General features: G+C 42.0%; 1 protein-coding gene across 2 annotated transcripts in view; it reads right to left on the minus strand.

Moving 5' to 3' along the window:
* Positions 1-24,784, minus strand: part of SRGAP1 (SLIT-ROBO Rho GTPase activating protein 1) — a 255,335-nt gene that overhangs the window by 110,984 nt on the left and 119,567 nt on the right. For both annotated transcript variants that reach the window (XM_070409810.1, XM_070409811.1), the window contains exon 3: positions 20,945-21,107. In XM_070409810.1, coding sequence (XP_070265911.1) covers positions 20,945-21,107 — 163 coding nt within the window. The remainder of the gene's footprint in view (positions 1-20,944; positions 21,108-24,784) is intronic.

The following is a 24,784-nucleotide window of genomic DNA, read 5'->3' on the forward strand; positions in this document are numbered from 1 at the left end:
CAAGAGTGGAAAGAAAGTCCCCAGTGAGCAAAGAAGCCAATTGAAACTCATTTTATTTTTCCTAAATCTTGTTTTTTCTGACCATATATATTACACCACACTCTTCTGTGACTTGAGCTTGGTGTTATTTTACTATCAGATTTCATTCAAGGATCCGGGCCACCAATTCAGAACTCTCTAACGGGATCAAAGGCCAGCCAGTAACTGCTCAGCTGACCATATTTCAGGTAGCAAGTCCAGAAAGAAAATATTTCTGGGCTAAGTCTTTAGAACCCAAGCAAAAATCATCCCTTAGGTCCACTTAGCCCCAAGTCAAGAATATTTAGGATCAGATTAAAGACAGGTTTGCATGATAAGAGCACTCCATGCCATCCGAGGCCAACTAGTTGAGAACAAACAAGAAGATTCTCTGTATATTTCAAATTTTACAAGAATGCAAGTGATCAGGTAGAAGGAATCCATTACAGACAAGCTGTGCTCTGCCCAGCACACTCTTACATTTTTCTTCCCCCTTCCCCCCAGAGGTCCGGAAATATAAAATTTGTGTGGGAGGCAATATACTAGTAGCGTAATGCTTAAAAGGACTCTGGAGTCAGAACGCCTGGGTCTGAAGTCGCAAAGACTCTGGGTTCCCTCGGGCCTCAGTTTCCAGATCTAGAAAATAAACATGGTCCTTGTACCTGTCTGGGGGGGTGGATGACAGCATTAACCAGATGACACTGACACAGCACACAGAACGGTACCTAACACACAGTAAATGTCCCATAATGTTATCATGATTATTCCTCCCCCCAGACACTGTTTATAATGGCAACTCCCTTGCGTGAAAAGGCCACATTGTGCTTTTCTTTTTTCTTTTTTGGTCTCTATGGACCCTAATTCCATCGCCTTCCCCGTAGGAAGTGCTTGGCAGATGCAGGTTGATGTGATTTTGAAGGCCCTCGCTCTGGCCTTGAGATCCCCCTCCGAGTGACTCCTGATTTGGAGGGGTGCCGAACATCGTGCCGCAGGCCGTGGGCATTTCTTACGTCCCTACTTCCTGGCCATATCACATCATACACGAAATTACCGAAGTTCCACTTCGGTGGGGTCCCACTCCTCGTGGTATTGGATGAACTAATCCAACGCCCACTAGGAAATGAATAAACCCAGAGCTGAACAGCAAGCCTATTTCAAGTTGCTGACTGTTTATTGTCACGTTCGTGTTTCAGATCCCTCGAGCCAGCGTGATACGATAGATACGATTAGTGAAAGAGGCCCTTGAGGAGCTGAGTGCTGGGTCATGGTCCCTGTCCTCATGACACAGAAACAACGAAAGGACCATCACACGCTGCCCCCACCCCGACTGTAAGCATGTTTCCAATTTATTACAGTCACAGTGAAAAACAACCCTTCCTTCTCAATACCACTCTGCACCCCCAAAGAAGCGATCTTAAACCGAAGCACACCTGCCGAGGCACACAGTTAGTGCGCTGGCACCCTAGACTAATGAACTGAAACCCTCTCATTAGAAAATGCCTGGATAATCAGATGGTTCAAGAATTCGAAATTCGCCAACATTCAATAGGTTAAATATGCCTCTGGCTTCTATTTCATTGAATTTGAAAACAGTGAGAGCAGACCCTGGACCCTTGAGTAAGAACGGCTACGGAAGAAAAATGATACTGGCATGAAGGCAAGCGATCAATGTTCTCTTTGTACAACATGAAAAAGTAACTTTATGAAATGATACATGTTTGAAATAAAGTATTTCTATGTTACTTGAGATTGGCTGGTTAAATTTACTTTTGCATGAAAGGAGATTCCCTTCAACGGCTTTAGGTTTGGAGTTGAAAAAGGAAAGAGTCCCCCCACCCCCGCCCCCCACCCCCCATTAATAAAAGCCTTGTTCAAATGATGGTAAAACTTCTAATGCATTTTAATAGGATTTTGACCCAAAAGAAAGAAAAATGGTTAGAACTTCCATTCAGTTGACACTTATTGAATATCTCCAATGTGTAAACCCAGAGTTGAATACCAAGTCTATTTCTAATTGTCTAATATGTATTGTCACTTTGATCTATCAGATACCTCAAACAAAAGTGCAAAATTAATAGTCCAAAAGTTTTACCTTTTCCTATTATACAAATGAATTAAATACACTGAAGAATATTGAGAAAATAGAGAAGGATAAAACCCCACCATTATAATTTGCTGTATTTCTTCAAGTTTGTTATGTAAACATAGGTATGAGTTGGAATCAATCTTATCTAATAAAGAGGGAATATGCTAATTGACCCTCACATAGTCCCAGCCAATAAGGAGGGAATATGCTAATTGACTGCCCCGCCCTCAAAGGTGGCAGTGCCCATAGCCACAAGATGGCCGGCAGGGGAGGGTAGTTGTGGGCGATCAGGCCAGCAGGGGAGGGCAGTTAGGGGCAACCAGGCTGGCAGGGGAAGGGAGTTGGGGGGAACTGGGCTGGCAGGGGAAGGCAGGGGCGACTGGGCCGGCAGGGGAGGGCAGTTAGGGGCAATTGGGCTGACAGGGGAGCAGTTAGGCATCAATCAGGCTGGCAGGGGAGTGGTTAGGGGTGATCAGGCTGGCAGGCAGAAGCGGTTAGGGGCAATCAGGCAGGCAGGCAGGCGAGCGGTTGGGAGCCAGCAGTCCCCCATTGTGAGAGGGATGTCCGACTGCTGCCCTGAGGGGTCCCAGATTGAAGAGGATGTAGGCTGGGCTGAGGGACACCGCCCCCCCCCCCCCCGTGCACGAATTTCGTGCACCAGGCCTCCAGTCTATAATAATAAAGTATCTTTTCTACTTTTTTTTTCTGTTACCATAAAAATTTTTAAGACCATCATTATAACTGGATTCACAATAACTCCCCAGTGAATGTATATTAACCACTCTTCTATTATGGTTTCCAATATTCCCACTCTTTCCCACCAGTCATTCAATTATTTACTTATTCATTCCATTTCATTAGTATGTTCTAACACTGAACGATGACCACCAATGCTGGTCTAAAGGCTTATCGTGCATTCTGTGTTGTTTCCTTAACATAAATTCCCAGACATGAAATTACTGGGCTAAAAATATTGACCTTTTTAAAGATGCTTAATACATATTACAAGATTTAAAAAGGAGTTATAGTAAGTTGATATTGCTTCCAGGACAACAGTGTCACTGAAGTCATTATTGGGGGTTCATCCAAGGCTCTATTCTGTATGTCATTAGAATTTAATAAACACATAAATATCTAATTATGCCCTTCCTCTGATTAAAACCCATCAAACATTTGCTATATTTTTTCAGCCTGAAGTTCACTTTATTTATTTATTTGGTTAATTCTCACCTGAGGATATATTTTCCATTGATTCTTAGAGAGTGAAAGGAAGGGAGGGTAAGGGAGGGAGGGAGGGAGTGATATCAATTGGTTGACTCCTGCAGGCATCCAGGCAGGGGCTGGGGATCAAACCTGTAACAGAGGTATGCGTGCCCTTGAACGGGAATTGAATCCCCGACCCCGAAATGCATGGGTCGTGGCTCTAACCACTGAGCCACAGACTGGGGCTGGAGTTAAAATTTTTCTAGTTGCCCACCATTTCCTCTAACTACTGTGCTTTACGTTGCACAAATCTCAGACCACATCCTCAGCCTGCTCGGAACCTCGCAGGTCCCTGTGCTTTCCCCAAGCCGTCTCCTCCGCCTGGACTCTCCTTCTCTTGCCTGATTTTGACGATCCTACATGTTACTCTGTGAAAACTTTCTTGTAACTTGGCCTTGAACCCCAAATAAAAAAACATTATATCTTCCCTTCTCTATGATTTCATAATATCTTTAGTCATCTATCACCGCTCCTGGGCTATATAATTTAGTGGTTAAGAGTTTAAACATTAAAATCGAACTGCCTGTTTTCAAAGGATCTTGTTACAGTCTGTGTATCAGTTAAATGATTTTGCGAGACCTCAGTTATCTCAATGGCAAAATGGAGGTGCCAATAGCCCCATGTCACAGCTTCATTGGGGTGGTCCTTATTAAACATCTAACACAAAACCTGGCACACGGTGAGTGTTAAACTGATGCTATGTAGCCATTATGATGATGCTCCCTACGTTTCTTTCGTCATAAACAGCGTTTCTTTGAGAGCCAGGAGTACATCCCCATCACCTTTCTATTCCCAGGGCCTGCTCTGGTGCCGGCACACCAGGTGTTCCACATATGTCTGCTGAGTGAATGGGACCCGGAGCTGGGGAAGGCGTGGCTTTTGCCTTCCAGGGTTCCCAATCTCACCGCGGAGCCAGACGTGCCCAAACAGTTCACTCTGCAGAGCCTTGGCCAGGATCTCTATTCCTGGAGGCCTGTGGGCTTGCTCCCTGGAACCTACCAGCAAGGAGAGAAAGGAAGGCGGAACACAGAGCATAGTAACACAACCACATGTGAGTGCACTGAGCAATCCATCAAGCCATCTACGTGGCTGAATTAAATGACCAATTCAGAGGGTGCCTGGCCTCTGGCAGAGTATTTTTTTTTAAAAGTAAATCTATTGTGAGGACCAGTCAACAAATCCTAACCTTCTGCTGAGTCAGAGTGGGAGTAGGGAGAAAAAGGAAAACCAGATTAAATATTTAATGAGCGGGTTTCGAATGATTTTAGTGTCTCACCCTTGGTCTGTTTTGGATGTAAATTCTGGATAAAGGGGTCAGGCCATACTTCCCCAGTGAAGTGCTTTTAAGTCCAAAGCTCATGTTCGTGTGTCTTTATAATGACAGCTCCCCTTAATTCATGTAGACTCTGAAGACAGAGGCATCAGTGTCCTCCAGAACGCCTAACGGAGAAGGCTGGGCTGGGCTTCCCTGGCCTGAACCAAGCCTCTGGGTAATATCGATAGTGTCCTGCACACTTCCCTTCTATCTGTCCAGGGACAAGATTTAGTACTTATTAAAAGAGACAACTAAATATCAGCACATGGAATTAGCCTCATGATCTACTTCATTCCCAAGAAAAAAAAATATCTTTTCAGGCAAAACCCCACGCTGGAGAAAACGTGGGAAAATTATAAAGAACCACACACACAAGGGAACCAGAACTTCATTTTTGAAATGAGACAAAACTTAATCTTAGAGGAAATATCTGGGGCCTCTTCTCGAATATTCACACATTGGATGCGGGAAACGTATTTATACGTTGTACGTTGACTGGTAAACACAATTTCCAATGAGTTTTCCAGTATTTGTCTGTTTAAAATTTAAGAAAAATAGTTCAGTATACATTTTATAGTAAATCACAAAAAGTTTCATTGAAAAAAAAATTTTGTAAAACTAAAGTTATCGTAATTTTACTGAACGTTGCCATCTGCGCAAAAAATTAGCAAAAACGGCCCGCATACAATGTGTTCACTAAAGGAACAGCAAGGCAGATGTGGCGGGTGGCGTCCCGGTGAAAAGGCCTGCCGCTGCCATGTGCAGCCGGCGAGCAGACAATTTGAAAGGTGCAGAGTCACACACACCAAAGTCACTCAGAACCTCCCAGGGACAAACGGCACTGGAACAGACAGGTTAAGAAACCCAAGTCTGAAATTTAAAATCCTACAGGGAATAAAGCAGGTGACACCACTATTTTCACCTTCAGCTTACATTTCCTTAACTCTTTAAGAAACACAATGCATGCTATGGATATGTCTCTCCTCAAAATGGTGGTAAGTTAGGAAATACCTTTTCAGTATCACTAAATGAATAATCACTTAGGCTTACGCAGTGGCTGATTTACTAAATCGCTGCTTTAGTAGATGAACCTGAGTTTAGTATTTTATCACTAAAGCCTTTGTCTCTTCTGAGGTCCTTAGCTACACTGCTCCCCAGGGTGACCACAAGGTTACATCTATGGCATGGTTAGCTGGGGCCATGAGTATAGTCTGTGGTGAAGCAAACTAGAACACATTGTCTAGAAACCCATAACTTCAGTCTTTATAGCACAGCGGTAACAAAAATCCAGGAACTATTTACAAAAACAAATCAATAAGTCGGAGGTTTGCTCATTTATAAGTCATCCATTGAATTAGTCAGTAAAAGGCAAGGAGTCTTTCAGCTACTGGTAAAAGTTCATTCATTCATGCACTCATTCATGCATTTCCTCATTCATTCCACTGGTTTTCATGAGTACCTTCTAGGTGCCAAAGATAGAAAAGTGGCCTTAGAGTCTAGTGCAGTGGTTTTCAACCTTCCTAATGCTGCGACCCTTTAATACAGTTCCTCATGTTGTGGTGACCCCAACCATAAAATTATTTTTGTTGCTACTTCATAACTGTAATTTTGCTACTGTTATGAATTGTAATGTAAGTATCTGATATGCAGGATGTATTTTCATTGTTACAAATTGAACATAATTAAAGCCTAGTGATTAATCACAAAAACAATATGTAATTATATATGTGTTTTCCGATGGTCTTAGGCGATCCCTGTGAAAGGGTCGTTCAACCCCCCGAAGTGGTCGCGACCCACAGGTTGAGAACCACTGCTCTAGTGAGAGATAAACAAAACAATTTCAATACAGTCTGATTTAAGCTTATTCAACTTAAAGTAAGTTTTCTATATATAACTTGTGAGTCAAATCTGAAAATTAATTAGCAAATCAATTGGTCAAGAATTTAACCTATATCAAAAACTTCCTTTAAAGATCTATATTTAGCCTAATACTAATAATACCATTTCAGAACTGGTTAACTGGTCTATAGAATTAACAATGGATTTAAGTAAAGGTAGCCTAAGGAATAGGAAAAATATTTCCCATAAGTCATACTTTGTTTCATCACATGAAGTCACCCTTCGTTTTTCTAAATCCTGATGCAATAGTCTGTTCGTATCAACTTTCAAGTCAGCATGTCTGAGATAGTCACTTCATCATAATTCAAGACAATTTATGGAATACTTCATTGTGTTTGAGGTACTATACCAAGGAGGGTCACCTGATGTCCATTCCAGAGAACACTGCAAAGATACAACCAAGCAGAACTCTAATTCTGAGCTGGCCCTGGCAGACTTCAGACTACAGTAAATGTTAGGTCTTCCTGGGGGTCTTCCTAATTGGGCTTACCTCCTGTAGACTCACAGAGCTAGTTAATCTAAGCCATCTACTCTATGACAGGTCTTCAAATACTTGAGGCAGCTACTGTGTCCTAGCTCAGGCTTTCTTTCTCTGTCCTAAATATTCCCAGAAACTTCAACTATTCCTTATATGACAGTTTAAAGAAATGAGAGCGAATTCTCCTTGCTCCCCAGATAATTGTTCATTGTCTTGTAGCTAGGGATATTAAAAGGGCACTTTATACTTCAGGGTGTGGGGGCTAATATCTTGGGAGGATCAGGAGGCACACACATCTCCCAGCGACTTGCGGTCACTTACAGTTGCCTTGTTTTGTGGAGGCAGCCAAACCTGTCTGTACAGTCACTGCAAACCCGGGGATCTTGGAATTATTACACCCTTCTTCCTTTTCCATTAAGCTAAAGCGCCATCAGCTAAAGGAGCAGAAGCCTTAAGAAAATCTGATTAGGATGGACTGACTAGCAATATTCTGGTATTAAACTGCCAAAGACCTTTTATGAAAGAGCAACAGCATTCAATTCATCCTTAATTTACATGGATGAAAATTTTTGAAGGCGGTATCACTGCAAGTATGGATCTGCTCTCTGGCCATAATTCACAATACAGCAAAAATAAACAGATTATTATGCAACAGCTTCCTCACCAGGTCCTCAAGACCAATTTCTTCCAATTCCAATTTCTTCTTTTTTAAAAAAATGTATCTTTGTTGTTGAAAGTATTATAGATGCCCCCCCACTTTTTCCCCATTGACCGCCTCCTCCCTGCTCCTGCCCCCTCCCCAGGCCTTCCCTGAACTACTGTTTGTCCATAGGCTATGCATAAATGCATATAAATTCTTTGCTTAATCTCTTCCCACCTCCCAACCCCTTCCCTCTGAACACATTTACTCTTCAGAATGCTTTAGAAAAACAAGGCTGGTTATGCCATATCCCGGCTTAAAAATCTCCCTTGGCTTCCTTCGTTGATTAGATCCTCAAACTGATCATCATAATTCTTGCTGCACCTCCCTAACCTGGGTCCATCCTTTCTGGATCTCAGAGAGTGGTTATCCCACATGTACATCTATTTCCCATGCTACAGGCGACACTCCTAACCCAGCCAGCTGTGTCACTGAGTGAGCTTTCGGTCCAGGCAACATATCTGTACCACTCAATACTGTTACCAGTTCAATACACGGGGCCACCAAGAGCCCCCGACCTGTACCCATCTTCTCAGAACTCCAAGATCGTTTCTTTGCTGTTCTCTCTGTCTAGAAAAATGTACTTCCTCCAATTCCTCTGCAAATCTCACCATGTTTTAAGACTTTAATCAAATGCTCCTCTCTCTGTGAAGCCTTTCTCCATTTTCCTAGGAGTACCTTACTCGCTCCTCTGAGCTCGTGTGGTCTTGGGCCCTATCTCTGTAAGAGCAGTTAGCAATTTAAAATGCAGTTTTTACCTCTGCAGTTCTTTTCTTTTAACCACGAACTTAATTATAATCTCCTTTGGGTACCAATTAAGGATTTGTATTTACTTGTGTGACCTTAGCACTCATCATTGTATGTGCCTGCCGCATAATGATAATAAAGGTTTGTTGAATGAATAATGAAATGGAATGATTACTCTGTTTTGGAAAGGAAAGCTGGTCTCAGTAAGGTGCAGGGGAAAAAATGAAAAGGGAAAGAAAAGAAGTTACAGTGGATTTGTCATGACTTTTCAATGGAAATATGATACTAGAGGCCCGATGCATGAAATTTATGCATGGGTAGGGTCCCTAGGCCTGGCTGATGATCAGGGCCGCCTTGGCTGGCCTGGGGCCTGCGGGCTGGGGGAAGCTCCTGCATTGAGCGTCTGCCCCCTGGTGGTCAGTGCGTGTCATAGCAACCGGCCGTTCGGTTGATTTGCATATTAGCCTTTTATTATATAGGACTAGAAGCCCTTCGTGCATGGGGGGGGGGGGTCCCCTCAGCCCGTCCTGCACCCTCTCACAGTCTGGGAGCCCTCAGGGATGTCTGACTGATGGCTTAGGAGGGAGCGGGCCTAAGCTGTCAGTCAGACATCCTTAGCGCTGCCGTGGAGGTGGGAGAGGCTCCTGCCACTGCTGCTGTGCTCACCAGCTGTGAGCCCAGCTTCTGGCTGAGTGGCGCTCCCCCTGTGGGAGCCCACTGACCACCATGGGACAGCTCCTGCATTGAGTGTCCGCCCTCTGGTGGTCAGTGCATGTCATAGTGACTGGTCGTTCTGCCGTTTGGTCGATTTGTGTATTAGCCTTTTATTCTATAGGACTAGAGGCCCGGTGCACAAATTCATGCACCAGTGGGGTCCCTTGACCTGGCTTGTAGGATCAGGCTGAAACTGGCTCTCTGAAATCCCCCAAGGGGTCCTGGATTGCGAGAGGGCGCAAGCCAAGCTGAGGGACCCAACTGGTGCATGATTGGGGCCAGGGAGGGATGCATGAGGTTGGTCAGCCAGGGAGGGGCCACGGGAGGGTTCCAGGGCGTGTGCAGCCCATCTTGCTCAGTCCCAATTGGCCAGACCCCAGCAGCAAGCTACCAGTTGAAGCGTCTGCCCCCTGGTGGTCAGTGCATGTCATAGTGAGTGGTTGAGCAGCCTTAACATATCATTAGCATATTACGCTTTGATTGGTGGACGGCCAGAGACTTAGCATATTAGGCTTTTATTATATAGGATTGCCAAATAATAAAAGAGAATTATTTTAGTCAGTCCTTGCAATCTCCATCTTTAGACCTAAAGAGATGAAATTTTTATGGGCATGTTTATTTAAGGTCATGCATTAGCCAATTATGATTCTCTGTTCCATTGAAACGATCAAATTTTAAAAAGTAAAAATGGTATATGTACTTATTTACTATCAATTATTGAACATCACTGGTTTTTCTCAGTCTAAATAGTTCATACATACTGTGTCAAAATTTTTTATTTTTAGAAGTCCTACGTTAAGCTCACAAAGTATTTAGTTGGTAAAATATCTGTTTGTTTCTACTTACTTACCTAATAATGAGAAAATATTTTTTCCTTTGAGATGTAAAAGGTACTAAAATCAATCTGACAGCCATATTCAGTATCTCCTTACAATTGCATATTTTTGGGTTGTTATAATTCAAGGTATCGCACATGTCCCTTTATTCAAATATTTGCTATATGTGCAGTATCCCTTAATATGGCATTTATTGCAGCTGCTGAAAATCTTTTAGAATCCTACCATGTGGAAGCAAACAGAGTTTTCAACTGGTAAGAAACCTTGGCTAGCAACCTGAATACTGTTCTCGGGTTGCTGTAAACTCCGTTCTCAAGTGCAGACACCTAGACACATGGTTGGAATGTTCTCTCCTCATCAGTTCTTTCCTTAAGAATGCAATTTCCTTCTTGGATGAGGATAGTGGGTAAGGATTCAGTGTCTATGGCTCTTTGAAAAGGAACTTCATTAAGTCCTGATCTTTTACAAATAACTGAACCTAAATAAACCTGGTGCCGAACAATGTTTTTATTCCTCTTTATGGCAAATGAGGAACTGGCCTTTTGACCTGCTCCATTAGTAAACTAATGTTTGTTAGTTTACTCTAGAATTGTAAACCAGGTGACTTAAAAAAATCAAATTGGAAAAGCAAATCTTTTTAAAAATCTGTTTAGGAGAAAAGAGGATCAATTTGAATCAACAGTTCTCAATGAGGGCCAGTTCCCTCTGCAACTCCCAGGGATATTTGTTAGTATCTGAAGGTGCTTTTGGTTGGCACAATCAGTAAGGTGCTATTGGCCTTTAGTGCATAGAGAAATCCACATTCATCTAATTGTTGTTCTCCCACAATTAATGGATCAATTTTCCTCTGGCTGCTTTCAATATATTCTTATCTTTAATTTTCGATGTGATTATAATGTGTCTGGATATGGACTTCTTTGGATTCATCTAGTTTGGGTTTTGCTGACACCTTGAATATGTAGGTTTATTTTATTTGCCAAATTTGGGAAGTTTTCTTGCAATTACTTTTTCAATATTTTTTTTCTGCACACACTCTTTCTCCACTCCCTCTCCTTCAGGAACTCTGCTGACATAAATGGCAGACTTTTGGGATTGTCCCAAAGGTTACTGAGGCACTAATTATTATTATTTTCCATCTTTTTTTCCTCTGTTGTTCAGTTTGGATAATTTCTATCTTTAAGATCAACAGAATTTCATCAGACTCTTCCTTTTGTTATCTCCATTCTGCTATGGAGCCCATTTGGTGAGTTGTCTTTGTTTGTTTGTTTTCTTTTCATTTTGATCACTATATTTTTCAGTTCTAAAATTTCCATTTGTTTATATCTTCTATTTCTTTGATGAGACTTTCTATCTTCCCATTCATTTCAAGAGTGCTTGCCCTTACTTCTTGGAACATTTTTATCATGGTTTCTATAAAGGTCCTTGTTAGATAATTCCAACGTTTATGTCGCTCAGAATTGGTGTCTGTTGCTCGTCTCCTCCCACATGAGTTGAGGTTTTCCTGGTTCTTTATATACTGAGTACTCTTGGATTGTATTCAGATATTTTGAAGATTATGTTTTGAGAATCTAGGTCTGGTTTAAATCTTATGTAGAATGTTGATATTTTTGTTTTATCAGGAAATCAACCTGGTTGGATTCAGGATGCAAATTCTGACCAGCCTTTGATGGGTTGTGGTTTTTATGTCAGTTCTGTTTCCAACACTATTTGGATCTGTCTTGCATATGTACCAACCAGTGGCCAGTCTAAAACCCATGCAACGGTCTATCCCTTAGTTCAGTTCTCCAAGTCATAGGTAGGTATACTGCTAAAGATCAGACCCAACCTGTACAGCTCAGGGGTGAGCCCAGGAGTGAGAAAAGAACTTTATGGACTTGCTTTTTAAATCTTCACCCTCTCTGTAATCTCCCTAGTACCTTTGGGTTTCCTGGGACACCCTTTTCTGACTTCCCTCTTTTTTAGGAAGTAGACAGCACATGACAGTGTTGCTTAAATCCAGCCCCGTCAACACTGGGTCTTGCTAAAATGCCTTGAACTTTCTGTTATGTGGATTACACTCATCTCTGATTTCTAATATAGCCATAAGTATTCACTATTTATTCATTCGATAAGTATTTACTGAGCATCACTATGTGCCAGTCACTGTTTCAGTGCACAAGACGAGGTCCTTTCCCTCAAGAACTTACATCTAATTTGAGGGGAACTAGCAAGTGAACAAACATTAAATAAATATACACTATGTCAGAAAGGAATAAGTGCTGTAGAGGAAACTAAAGATAGAAAAAGGAGACAGGGTTATAGACTTCAACTCATAGTCAGGTGGGATCCAATAGAGTGAGCAAAGGAGTACAGCGGGGCCTTGACTTATGAGTGTCCCGACTAACGAGTTTTTCGAGATACGAGCCGTCTCTTGCCGATTTTTTGCTTTGAGTTGCGAGCTAAAATTCGGGTTACGAGCCAGCTTCAGATACCCCACCGCTAGTTGGCGCAGCGAACGTCACAGTGAACACCACAACATCAGCCCAGCATCACGTGTCTCACTCGTTCACAATTGATTTGACATACGAGTAATTTGAGTTACGAGCTCTGTCACGGAATGAATTAAACTCGTAAGTCAAGGCCCCACTGTATTAGGATCTGCTTGAAGTTAAAGGCACTGTTCCAGCTTTTCCTATTTCTATATTTGATTAGTCATTTCAAAGACAACTTGGGAGGAAAGGCAGTGGGAGCCCATGTGCAAACTGCCACCTTGCTCAGAAGTTCCCTGATACGATGTTTTTCCCCCTTCATTTTAATCATCTTAACACTACATACACAATGCATAGTTTTCAAGTGTGCCTGGAGAACAGGCTAATTCTCCATTAATAAAAAGCATTTGGGGCTGAGTTAGTTAATGGGTATAGTTTCCCCACTTCTTTACAGTAAACACTGACTGGTATACTCTGCCACGTTTTTAGTTTACAATAAATAATTGTTTTCTTGTATGTCTTATATAATATGTTCAATATAAAATACCAGATAAACAAACAGAAGAAAATTAAAATAACAGAGATATCCCTTTAAAATAGTTTTGGCCCATATACTTCTAGATTTTTTTTTTTTACCATAAATAAGTTTCAAGTGCTTTTACACAACTATTCTCAATGTAATTATGTATTCAACTACTAACATGAGTGTCGGTACTGCCACATTATGCTGCATGACAAAATGTCGACTTACCTGACATCAGGTTTTAAAAAATGATAGCACTTTCCAAGGCGACACACATATATCATCTGCTTAGTGTCCCCTGTAAGTCTTTAATAACGCTTCAGAACCAACAGTGCATGCTCTTATCTAGTCGCCCACCAGCTCATTTATACCCAGGTAAGTCAAACATGTCCCGCTGTCACTAAGCCATAGAGGTAAAAATGCAAATGTAAGAACAGCAGCACCAACAACTGCTATTTATTAAGCACTTACTATGTGCCAGCCATCCTGGTAAGCAATTCATAAATACAAAGTAAAAATAGTTTCTAAAATATTTCAGAAACCTACAACATTGTAAGACATGAGCGTGGTTTTGATTTATTTCTAGAAAAATGAGCTAGTCATAGGATCAATAAAACTCGAGAACCGGCTAGCAGTGTTAGCTCGAACTATTCTCACTTATTTTTCCAGGCCCCATCAATAATTAAGCTGTCTCTGGAGGCCACCAGCATACCATTTAATTCTTCTGCTACACTGCACTAAAATGCTTTGGAAAAGTTCCTCCTGTTATATTATTTACTACTGTTGCATCAGCATGCTAAATCACACGGTCTAGCTCTCTGCTAAAATAATAAAATAGTCACTTTATTTGTTCAGGGGATAGGTACTCATTGGTAAATCACAGCCATGACCAAATTTATCCCAGAAAGGCAAAAGGTAAGAATTTCATCAAAAGCATGAAATTCTAATGCTACCCTCTGACCTAATAATTCTACTGCAAGCGATGTAGCATAAAAATAAGAAAATCACAGATGTGTGAAAGATTTAGATGTCCAAACAACAGGAAAATAACTTGGCTGTGCAGATATTAAAACATTATATAGGGATGAAATATCCCATTTTAAAAGACTGTTTCCAGACATGGGAACACTAACAATGTTTTATAGGAAAAGAACTGGTTCCCAAGTTATATGCAATGAAATCTCAATTTTGTAAGATACCTATAAATGTAATGTTTGTATACTACACATATGTTTATTATAGAAATATTGAAAATAGATAGCCCAAAATATTTATAGTAGGTAGTGCTAATGTGGGTAATTCTTATTTACATTTTTACATTTTTTAGTATTTTCTAAGTTTGTACAATGACTATATATTTATATATTAAAAAAGAAATAGGCTCTTTTTCTTTCATATATAGATTAGTAGTTTTCAAAACATATGGATCTTTCCTTCAAAATATGGTCAGACTTAGAGATCTCAAATAGACTGGTGTCTTTTACTAATTTATATTAAAACATCTTTCTAAATATTAATTTATTTTAAATGATCTAATTGGAAACACAGCATTTGCCCCCCAGGAAATGTCTTTGTTTTCTTTCTTATTGGGGTATTTAAGTAAAATATGATTGGCTTTGAGCAAAATAAAAGGTGACTACAAAGTTCAAATCTCACTAGTAATCTGTCATCCTTCCTTTCAAATTAGGCCACATACTCATCAAGACCAAAGTAGGTTAATTTAATTCCTGTGAGCCTGAATCTGATCACCTATGGCAGTTATGCCTAAGTGGAGTAATTCTCAGTGGCTTGGGCCAGTCTCTGTTGCTTCGAAACCCCACTTAGAACTCAGATGACTGACAGAGTTTGCTGCCTTATCCAGAATTATCATTCCTCAGGATTTTCGTAAGAAATAAATAGGGCCAAGACCATAGTGCCAAGACCCAATTCTCCGAAGTCCCGACTTATACAGTGAGTAACATCTCTCATTACCATCAAAAACACCAAGAATCATAGTAACTATATCTAAGTTATGTCTAAGACATATGCACAAAAACAAGAATATATATACCAGTTAGCCTGGCTCTACAATTTATCTCTCTGAGCCTTCTGCTTCCTTGTCCCTGATAGGTGGATTATAATATCTGTTCATTAGGCAGCTATGAGAATGCATGACACAATGTATAAAAAATGCAGAGCCCAGCCAATCAGAGAAAGACAAATATCACATGATCTCACTTATTTGTGGAATCTAAAGAACAAAATGAATTGACTCACAAAATAAGACCCAAGGCATGGAGCGATGAAACAGACTGATTAACTCCTTGTGTGTGTGCGTGTGTGTGTGTGTGGGGGGGGGGAGGGGGGGAGGGGACAAGAAGAGATAAATCAAAGAACTTATATACTTATATGCACAGCCCATGGGCACAGACAGTAGGGTGGTGAAGGCCTTGGGGCAGGGGGGTAGGGCTTGGCAGAGGGAGATAAAGGGGGGGAAATGGGGGACATCTGTAATACTGTCAACAATAAAAATCTATATATGTATTTTTAAAAGTGCAGAGCACAGTGGTCAGTGTACGGTTAAAATTCAGTAAGTGGTAGCATGCAGATAGCATTGTTATTGGTGAAAAGCAAAATAAATTATACTTGTACACATATTTATGCAAACCAAGGAAAGATAAAAACATTAATAATCTGAAAACAATCCACGGGGAAATGACAGGCTTGAAGATAATTGAAAACACACAGAGATAATGTAACATTCAAATACTACCACTTTATGTTGCTCCCTCTAAACTACATACTTCTATTAACATTCGTAAAATTGGTAAATGAGATCATGTGATAAGGTGCTTAAATAAAGTGATTACTGCAAGCTGGCTGCAGTCTTTCTTGTAACTGTGACTGCTGACATGAATTACTTCGTGTGTGTGTAGCACATGAACTGCACATTTTCTGGCCGTGGCACCAAACCAGATGCAGAACACTCCCTTTTCTTCAGCATGAGTCATGGAAAGAAGGCAGCAAAGTCTCATCACGCCAGGAGGCAGGGCTGGAAAACTGGGCAGGAGGCACCCCATTAATCCTGGTTCTTTGGGAGAGAAGGGAGAGCTGATAATGAAACAAACCCCTGTGTACAAGGAGTCTCCAATTTCTGATCTTCTCCTAAAATGGCAAAGCAGAACCTGAGAGTGTAAAAGCAGAATCCCGCCCTGCCCGTACATAATGAAGAGTCTGGAACTGAATAACTATTTTTGTTGAATGAATCAAGAAATCAATGAAGCCTCAGAGTTAAGGCTCCCCCTGTGAAACAGCTTTGGGGGAAACTGAGAGGCAGTGGGGGTTGTTGGCCAACAGGTTTTCATTGGGCTAGTCTCTGATTTCCCACTAATTGTTGAAAAGTGAGGCCCAAAATTTTAATTCATCTACAAGCAAGGAAGTTATGAGGGCAGTTCTCAGAGTCCAATTACAAATATGGTTTGGGATATCATAATATAAGAGATATACCAATACCCTGTGATGACCTGGATGTGATTATCACAGGAGGTTGTCTCTCCTTAGAATGAGGACACACTTAGTATAATGTCTAGTGTAACCTCACATTACATAATTATTGCTGGTGTGTGGACGTGTGCACAATAGACATAATAATAAAGATAATAGCTTGAAGTTAGTTAGGATGTATTAAGTCCAGACACTGGGCTAAGTGGCTTCTCATGTATGATCCATAAGTCTTCCATACAATTATCTGAAATAAGTTATTATATCTACTTTATGCTTGTGGAAACTGAGGCTTAAGAGGTTTATAAATACTTCCAAGTCCACATAGCTACTAATCAGCAAAGCTAAGACTCACACCCACAATATCTGACTTCAAAGTCTACAAGATGAATTGCTATGTTATTCTGATCAACAAGCTTTACGTACAACTCTACAGGTCTAAATCTGAAATAATCGATATTTAAATAACTGGGTAATGCTTTTTTTAAAAAAAAGCTTCACTTTTGCCCTAGCCAGTTTGGCTCAATGGATTGAAGGGTCCCAGGTTCAATTCCAGCCTAGGGCACATGCCCGGGTTGTGGGCTTGATCCCCAGTGTGGAGCGTGCAGTAAGCAGCCAATCAATGATTCTCTCTCATCATTGATGTTTCTCTCTCTCTCTCTCCCTCTCCCTTCCTTTCTGGAATCAATAAAGAAATCCCATATAATAAAAGCCTAATATGCAAATCAACTGAATGACAGAACAACCAGGGGAACGACTGGTCGCTATGAGGTGCACTAACCATCAGGGGGTAGACGCTCAACACAGGAGCTGCCCCCAGCCTGCAGGCCCCAGGCCAGGCAAGGTGGGTGCCATTGGGGTCCCTCCGATCACCCTGCCATTCACCGCACAGATCAGCCCTGATCGCTGGCCAGGCCTAGGGACCCTACCTGTGCATGAATTTCATGCACTGGGCCTCAAATATATATATACTAGAGGCCCATTGCAGGAAGATTCTTGCAAGAATAGGGCTTCCTCTGGCCTATTCCTGCAAGAATAGGGCTTCCTGAGACCACTCCCTTCTCCGCTGCCTCGCTCCCTCCCTTTGCGGCTTCACCCTCGGCTCCCTCCCTCGGCCCTGCCTTGCCGGTCACGGATCCGAGGCCCGAATCCCACGGGCAGCATCGGGCGCTGCCAGCCCCACCTGCAGTATGCAAATTTAACGGCCATCTTTGTTGGGTTAATTTGCATACTCTTCTGATCGGCTGATGGGTGTAGCGATGGTACGGTCAATTAGCATCTTTGTCTTTTATTAGTGTAGATTATATATATATAAAATAAATAAATTCTTTTAAAAAAGCTTCACTTTTTCTATCTGTTGAAAACCTTCTGGCAAGTGGAGGCAACTATTTCTACAACTGGTTTTGATGTGATTAATCTTTAAGTCTTGAAGCTGTTCCCTATACCTATGCATAGAATTAGGTATTCCTATCTGTGCCTTCTTGATTATTATACTCATTTGGTCCCGAAAACACTCCTAGAATGATGTGCTCTGAACTCTTATTTGACTCTACAGTTTGGTAAAGGATTCTCTCTGACTGAACTGAATAAGATATAAGAGGCTGAACCCAGCATCTAGCCGGAGATCCATAAAGATTTTTGGGAAATGAGGAAGTCTTAAATCCTTTCCCAAGAAGAACAGCACTGTGCTCACTGCGGACTCCATAGCAGTTCTAAAGGTCACTTCCGACGGGATCTGACAAGTTCTCTCCATCTGACAGAACCACATGCTGGAAGAAGAACTGGAAAAGGGGAAGGCTGGTGATGAGTTTGCTTTTTAACCTAAAAGGACCTGAAGATCTGGGGACTTGATAGGTAGGGTTCTGGCTTCCTGCTCTTCCAGAAGACAGATGTGTCCTCAGGGGCTGACCTGGCTCTTCAGTGACCTCCAGTCCTTCTCTTTTGCCCTCTGCCTCCCTTTCTTCCTTTTCCATCAGTAATATACATGGGAAGGTGGGTGTGTAGTCCGCTGGGTTTACTTGAGGAAGGTAGGATTTGATATCTGTAATTGTAATGACTATTAACTTCCCAGCGGTTAGCAATGGTCAGGAGAAGACCATTCACCCACTAAGTGCCAAAGGAACCAGGAGTCTATAAATCCGCAGTTCCAAGGACTGTAATTCTTTTGACTCCCAGAGGATAAGAAGAGACTTCTAGGTAGCAAACGTGTGTGTGCGTGTGTGCGTGCGTGTGTGTGTGTGTGTGTGTGTGTGTGTGTGTGTGTGTTTGTTGACTATACGTCCTTCAGACCTTTTCTTCAAGAGCCAGAAACTGATTCTCACAACTACTGGGAATGCTGGCTGCTGGCTGTTGAGACTCACAGCTGATCCCTCTCTAGGACTTACTCTCCACAAAAGGGAGTTGCCCCATCCCAAGATTACTTAGCCCTTCCCCTAGGCAGCTCAAATCCAATGATGCAAAACAAAGACGAGGCCCTTTGCCTGGATAGGGGACAAAAAATGAGACAGCCCCCATGGGCCACCCGAGGTCCAGCACTTCCATAGGCTCAGCCTCTGCCCAGTCCTCCCCCTCCTCCCTCAGAGAGTGGGCCTTTAGAATCACCTCCAGAGCTCATACAGTAAGAACGCAGCAGAGCTGGCATTCACATCCAAATCCATGCGTCTCTCAGCTCTAGGTTTCCACCGACTTTATCAAGGCCTTGACTTTGATTTTCAAAATACAAATCCTAACACCTTAGCAAGACATACAAGGTCCCTTTTTATATGACCGTCCTTTCTAGCCTCACATCCCATCACTCATGTCCATACAATCCCTGGTCCAGTCACATCACACTCTTCCCTTTCCCAGGACATGCCACACTCTTGCTTTCCCGGGAACAGTCACTGTCCTTGTCTGCTTGACCACCACCTCCTTCTCCCACAGGCCTCACTGCCAGTGTGTCCTTCCCTGTGAAGAACTTCCTTCCATCCCTTTAGCAGGGGAGCTGTTCATTATGGTAATGGGTTCCCTGCAGGCAGGGACATGTCTTTTAACTCTGCTTCCCCAGCCAGACATTTTAAAGATGTTTAGTTAAATGGATAAATAAATGAGGACTAGTTTTTTCTTCATCTATAGAGCCTCTCCAAGACCTAACGCCATCTCCTGCTACTAGAAGATGCTCAAAAACAAAAACCAAAACCAAACATTGACCAAATGAGGTCTTGGCTGAAAGGGCTGATGCAGGAGAAATTTCTTTCACTCTCATGGTGCAGTCTAAACTATCTGTTTTAAATCTCTACTTTTAAAGATGTACGGGATATTCTTGTATTTATAGTCTTGCTAATTAATATTGTCTTGTTATGTTTTTCACATTTCTCCTTTGTTTGAAACATCTCCCCCCACCCCCCAAATTACTAGAGCAAAAGAGGACTTGGAGTTGGCTAAGTTACATTTCTAGGTCAGAACTGAAATCTGCTGTGGATACATGAAACATGACTGAGAAGTTTTCCAGCTGGCCTGCCTAACACTGCATCTTTGTTCTACGGGCCCCTTTGAAACATAAATATGCCATTAATCCACAAGTTGGTTCTTTCCCCACTTTCTGAAACTAATAATTACTTACTGAATAGAGGTATAGATATTGGTATAGGCAACCGCACCCCTAGTACAAAGCTGAGGTGGGGGCGGGGGCAGGGGGCGAACCCTTGTCTTACAAACATACAAACTGAAAGCTAGTCTAACTGGGCAAGTGGCTGCATTCTCTCCAAAGGAAATGGTCCAATTTTGTTCTTGTTCTCAACAAAAATGTCCAAATTAAAAAAAAAAAACAACAACAAAAAAGAACTGCTGAGAGCTGGCTGGGACTAGGAGTAATGATAAGAAGACTTAAAAGTCCAGTTTCTTCTTCCTTTTTAATGGATTTGGGAAGGAGGAAGCTTGCTGGCATGCAAGGGACAGAATTTTCTGTGCTCTGTGGAATTTTTTTCATGTCACTCCATCACCGCCTCCGCTGCTGGCCTGGTGGGAGTCAGAAGAAAGTGCGATAACGTTTTCCCGAGAGAGCAGCACATCTGGTTATCTCGTTCTTCACAAGTCTCTGACCAGGCGTGAGCCCCAAACACCGAATCAGAAGCTCTTCCTCTTGGGTTTGGTTTTTCCTAACTGCAGGCAGCCCGTCTCTAAGGACAGAGGTGCAACTGGCAGACACTCCTCATTCCAAAAATTTGCTCACATTGTTTAGTCACAGATTTAGTGATTTAACTCTACAAGTAGGCTTGCTCAGGCTTCACTTTTCAGCAGGATATGAACACATTTATTTTTTTTTACCTAATATTTCTTGAGCCCCGTTAAGGAATCAAGGCACCAGCCCCTTCTCAGTTGTGGCTACAGGCAGAGCGGTTACGGGAGAGCACAGTACGGCAGGACGGACGGAGGGTACCTTTTTAAACATCCTGGTGGAATCCTCGCTGATCTGCATGAAGCGCATAATCACGTTGTTCAGGTAGATGTCACTCAAGGTTGCGTGGTCTTTGCTTTCTCTCCTCACTTGGTTCAGGAGCAAATACCAGCAGTTCACTGGAGACAACAAGTTCTGGTCTTTCCTACAAAGTGAAGAAAGACAGGATTACCATCCATCTCAAAGCCGCCCCAGTCAGCTGAGGAAGACACCAAGGCAAACCAGGAGCCACGCGAGACGGGTTTGGTCACTGTTTTTTACACTGGGTATTGCTCATACCAGGGCACTCCACAGCCAGCAGAGCAGCCTCCCGGGCCGTGATGGCACAGAGCCAGAGCTTTCCTGGGCTTGAAGAAAAAACTTGGACCAAGAACATGGGTCAAAACGTACTCTCCCAACAAGGGCCATAGGACCCTGCCATACAGGGCGCTCAGGCAGGCCTTCGGCTTTAAAGCCTCCATTGAAGAAAGCAGTTCATGTTTACATAAAAATCTATAGACTACTGTCTCCCAGACAGACTGTGGTTTGCCCCTGCACACAAAGTCTGCTTTGACTGTTCAGGCTGTTGTTGGAAAAGAGATTTGGCTAGGTATGCTTTCCAGGGAACATAAATGTGAGTGTGATTTATTAACCCCCCGATACATAACCTCCAGTCTCCCAAAAAGAGCCAGAACTTTATAGCATTGTCTCAAGGCTCGTGAACAGAACCACAAAGTTTGCTGGCTTATAACTTGTCACACGCCCTGTTTAAACAGCTTCAGATTTCTAACTCCTCCTTGTTTATTCTAGATAATAAAGCTAAAAGTAAAATATAAACCACGAAAGAAGACTTGTAAAAAATCTTGAAGAAAAACTCTGAACAAAAAGAGTGACCCGCATGTAATACCTTAATCAATAAATTAAAAAAAAAAAAAGGTTGACCCACTACGATGTTACTGCTTAAAAAAAAAAAAAAAATCAAAGTACCACCACGTTTATGTGTTTGTTTTTTTGCTTTGTTTTGTTTTGACATTAAAATCTAACTGTAAAATGGCAAAATGGCATAGAATGTTTACCCTAACTCAGGGACATAAGTGCCATTTTATCAGACATGTTATCCTCCTATTATTCGTGATCATTGATAACTCTGAATATTAATTCAGTTAGGAAATAAGTCATTAAGTCAGCTCTTTCTGTTAATAAGCCCCTCAGACTCAGGACTGAACACTGCATTAAGTCAGAACCATCTCTAGAAAAAAGACAAAGTAGAAGATAGAGGTAAGAATGGGTGTAGGGGACGAAGCCCCTGATCCAGGGTCTTAGTACTTGCACCCCCGAGAGAGGCCACCCATAATCCCAGCTGGCACACTGAGAGTCGCTCCCCACCTGGAGAACCCCGATTTTCCCTCAAAGTGCTCAGGCAAAGGGCAGTGGGCCAATGGCAGACAAGGGGAGCCTTTCTACTGGCAATCTCTATCGACCCAGCCAAGAGGGAAATGTTACCTCATCATATTAACTTCTATGTATATTCTTCATGTTGAAGAACATTTGAGGACATTTCATATTTTTCTTTTGTTTCCTCAATGCCCTGCCTATAGTAAGCTTTAAATATTATTCCATTCATTGAATAAACACTTGGCATTGCCTTAATAATAACAGTAGTAGTAATAACAATAGCAGCTATCATTTACTAAGCACCTACTGTAAGAAGCAGCTCACATATTGAGAGCATGGAATATGGCTCTGGCTGGTTTGGCTCAGCAGTTAGAGCGTCTACCCACACACAGAAGGGTCACCAGTTTGATTGCCGGTCAAGAGCATGTACTGGGTTGCAGGTTCGAACCCTGGTCCAGTCAGGGTGTATGCCAGAGGAAACCAATCAATGTATCTCTCATCAATGTTTCTCTCTTTTTTCTCCCTCCCTTCCTTTCTCTCTAAAAATCAATGGAAGAAATACCCTCTGGTGAGGATTAACAACAAAACAAAAAAAGAATGCATGGAATATGGATCTACACTATCCAGGTCAGCAGTCGCGAACCGGTGGTCTGCAGACCACTGGTGGTCCGTGAGGTCTGAAAGGTTGGCGACCGCTGGTCCAGGTCCAGGTCCCAGAACTACCACTTACTAGCTCTATGATCTTGGCCAAAATATGTAACATCTCTGTGTCACCACTACTTCATTTGCAGAATGGATAAAATAACAGGGCTTATTTGGGGGACTATTTGCTTACTGAAATGCCTTAGTTCTATAGTAAGTGCTATATGAAGCTAGCTCTTTTTATCCAGGGGCTGATCTGAAGACTTTACACAGACTAACTCTACTGAATCCTTACACTTCCATTTAAGGCAGAGGTTCTTTCTGCCCCCTCTATCAATGACAGAACTGGAGCTTAGCAAGGTGCAGGGATGTGCTGAAGACCAACGCTGGTGTCAGAGAGACTTTAAACTGGGGAGACTGATCCAACTCATGATCTTTGCACCATACAGGGGCAATGTTAGGCCAAGGATTGTTCTACACCAACCGTTTTCAACCTTTTTCATCTCATGGCACACGTAAACTAATTACTAAAACTCTGCGGCACGCCAAAACAATAGGTATCATTCTGATTCATCCACTCAGGACAGCTGTTTGGTTGTTGTCATTTTTAAAATTTTGACAACCTAAGATCAATGCCCCTGACTAAACAGTCAGGTTTTGCATGTTTTTAAATTCTTATGGCATACCAGTTGAAAATCTCTGTCCTACACTATAAACATCCCCAAACTGAATAGGAGCTAGAGCAGGGGTGGGCAAACTTTTTGACTCGAGGGCCACAATGGGTTCTTAAACTGGACCGGAGGGCCGGAGCAAAAGCATGGATGGAGTGTTTGTGTGAACTAATATAAATTCAAAGTAAACATCATTACATAAAAGGGTACGGTCTTTTTTTTTTTTAGTTTTATTCATTTCAAACGGGCCGGATCCGGCCCGCGGGCTGTAGTTTGCCCACGGCTGAGCTAGACTCTGAATTCCAGCTTAAATGATGGGTCAGGTTACAGTGCTAAATATTTAATTTTTGTTTGGTGAAGAGAGGAAAAATATTGTGTGTAGACCCCATGCCAGCTATCAATAATATCAAGAACTTTGTGTCTCATTTAATGGTCATAAAGTCTCAATGTATAAGTTAGAAAAAAAAAAGGCTCAGAGAGTTAAGCAACTTTACCAAAGGCACACAGTAGAGTCAGCATATCATATGAGGCCTATATGACTACCTGCCCCCAAGTTTTATTGACATATAATTACCATATACCACTGTATAAGTTTAAGGTTTATAGCACAGTTGGCTCGACTTACATATACTGTAAAATGAACCTGTCTGACTCTTTAATAAAGACTGTCTGAGTTTTTCCTAATCCTGGTTCATCCTTTCTGTAGACATTATCCATCTATCTTCAGTCCCATATTTATTCAAAAATAAATGTACTCCAGTCAAAGAAAATTTCAAGTTGCTTACTTTTTGAAGAAAACTAGTGAACAAACCAGGAGAAACAAAAGTGACAGCTCTCTATTGAGGTGTCAGACTAAGGTGCCTATTTTCAGTTGATAACTCATTACCCAGGACAGCACACAGAAGGTGTCATTCAAAAATATTTACTGAGCCCTTGCTGGTGTGGCTCAGCTGGTTGGAGGTCGTTGGTTCGATTCCCGGTCAGGGCACATGCCGGGGTTTAGGGCTTGATCCCTGGTAGGGAGTGTACAGAGGGCAGCTGATGGATGCTTCCCTCTCACATCGATGCTTCTCTCTCTCTCTCTCCGTCTCCCTTCCTCTCTCTCTAAAAATCAATTTTAAAAATTTTACTGAAT

This window comes from Myotis yumanensis, unplaced genomic scaffold (genome assembly GCF_028538775.1).
Source record: "Myotis yumanensis isolate MYYU_CA2020_CCGP unplaced genomic scaffold, mMyoYum1.0.hap1 SCAF_3, whole genome shotgun sequence".
Classification (NCBI taxonomy): Eukaryota; Metazoa; Chordata; class Mammalia; order Chiroptera; family Vespertilionidae; genus Myotis; species Myotis yumanensis.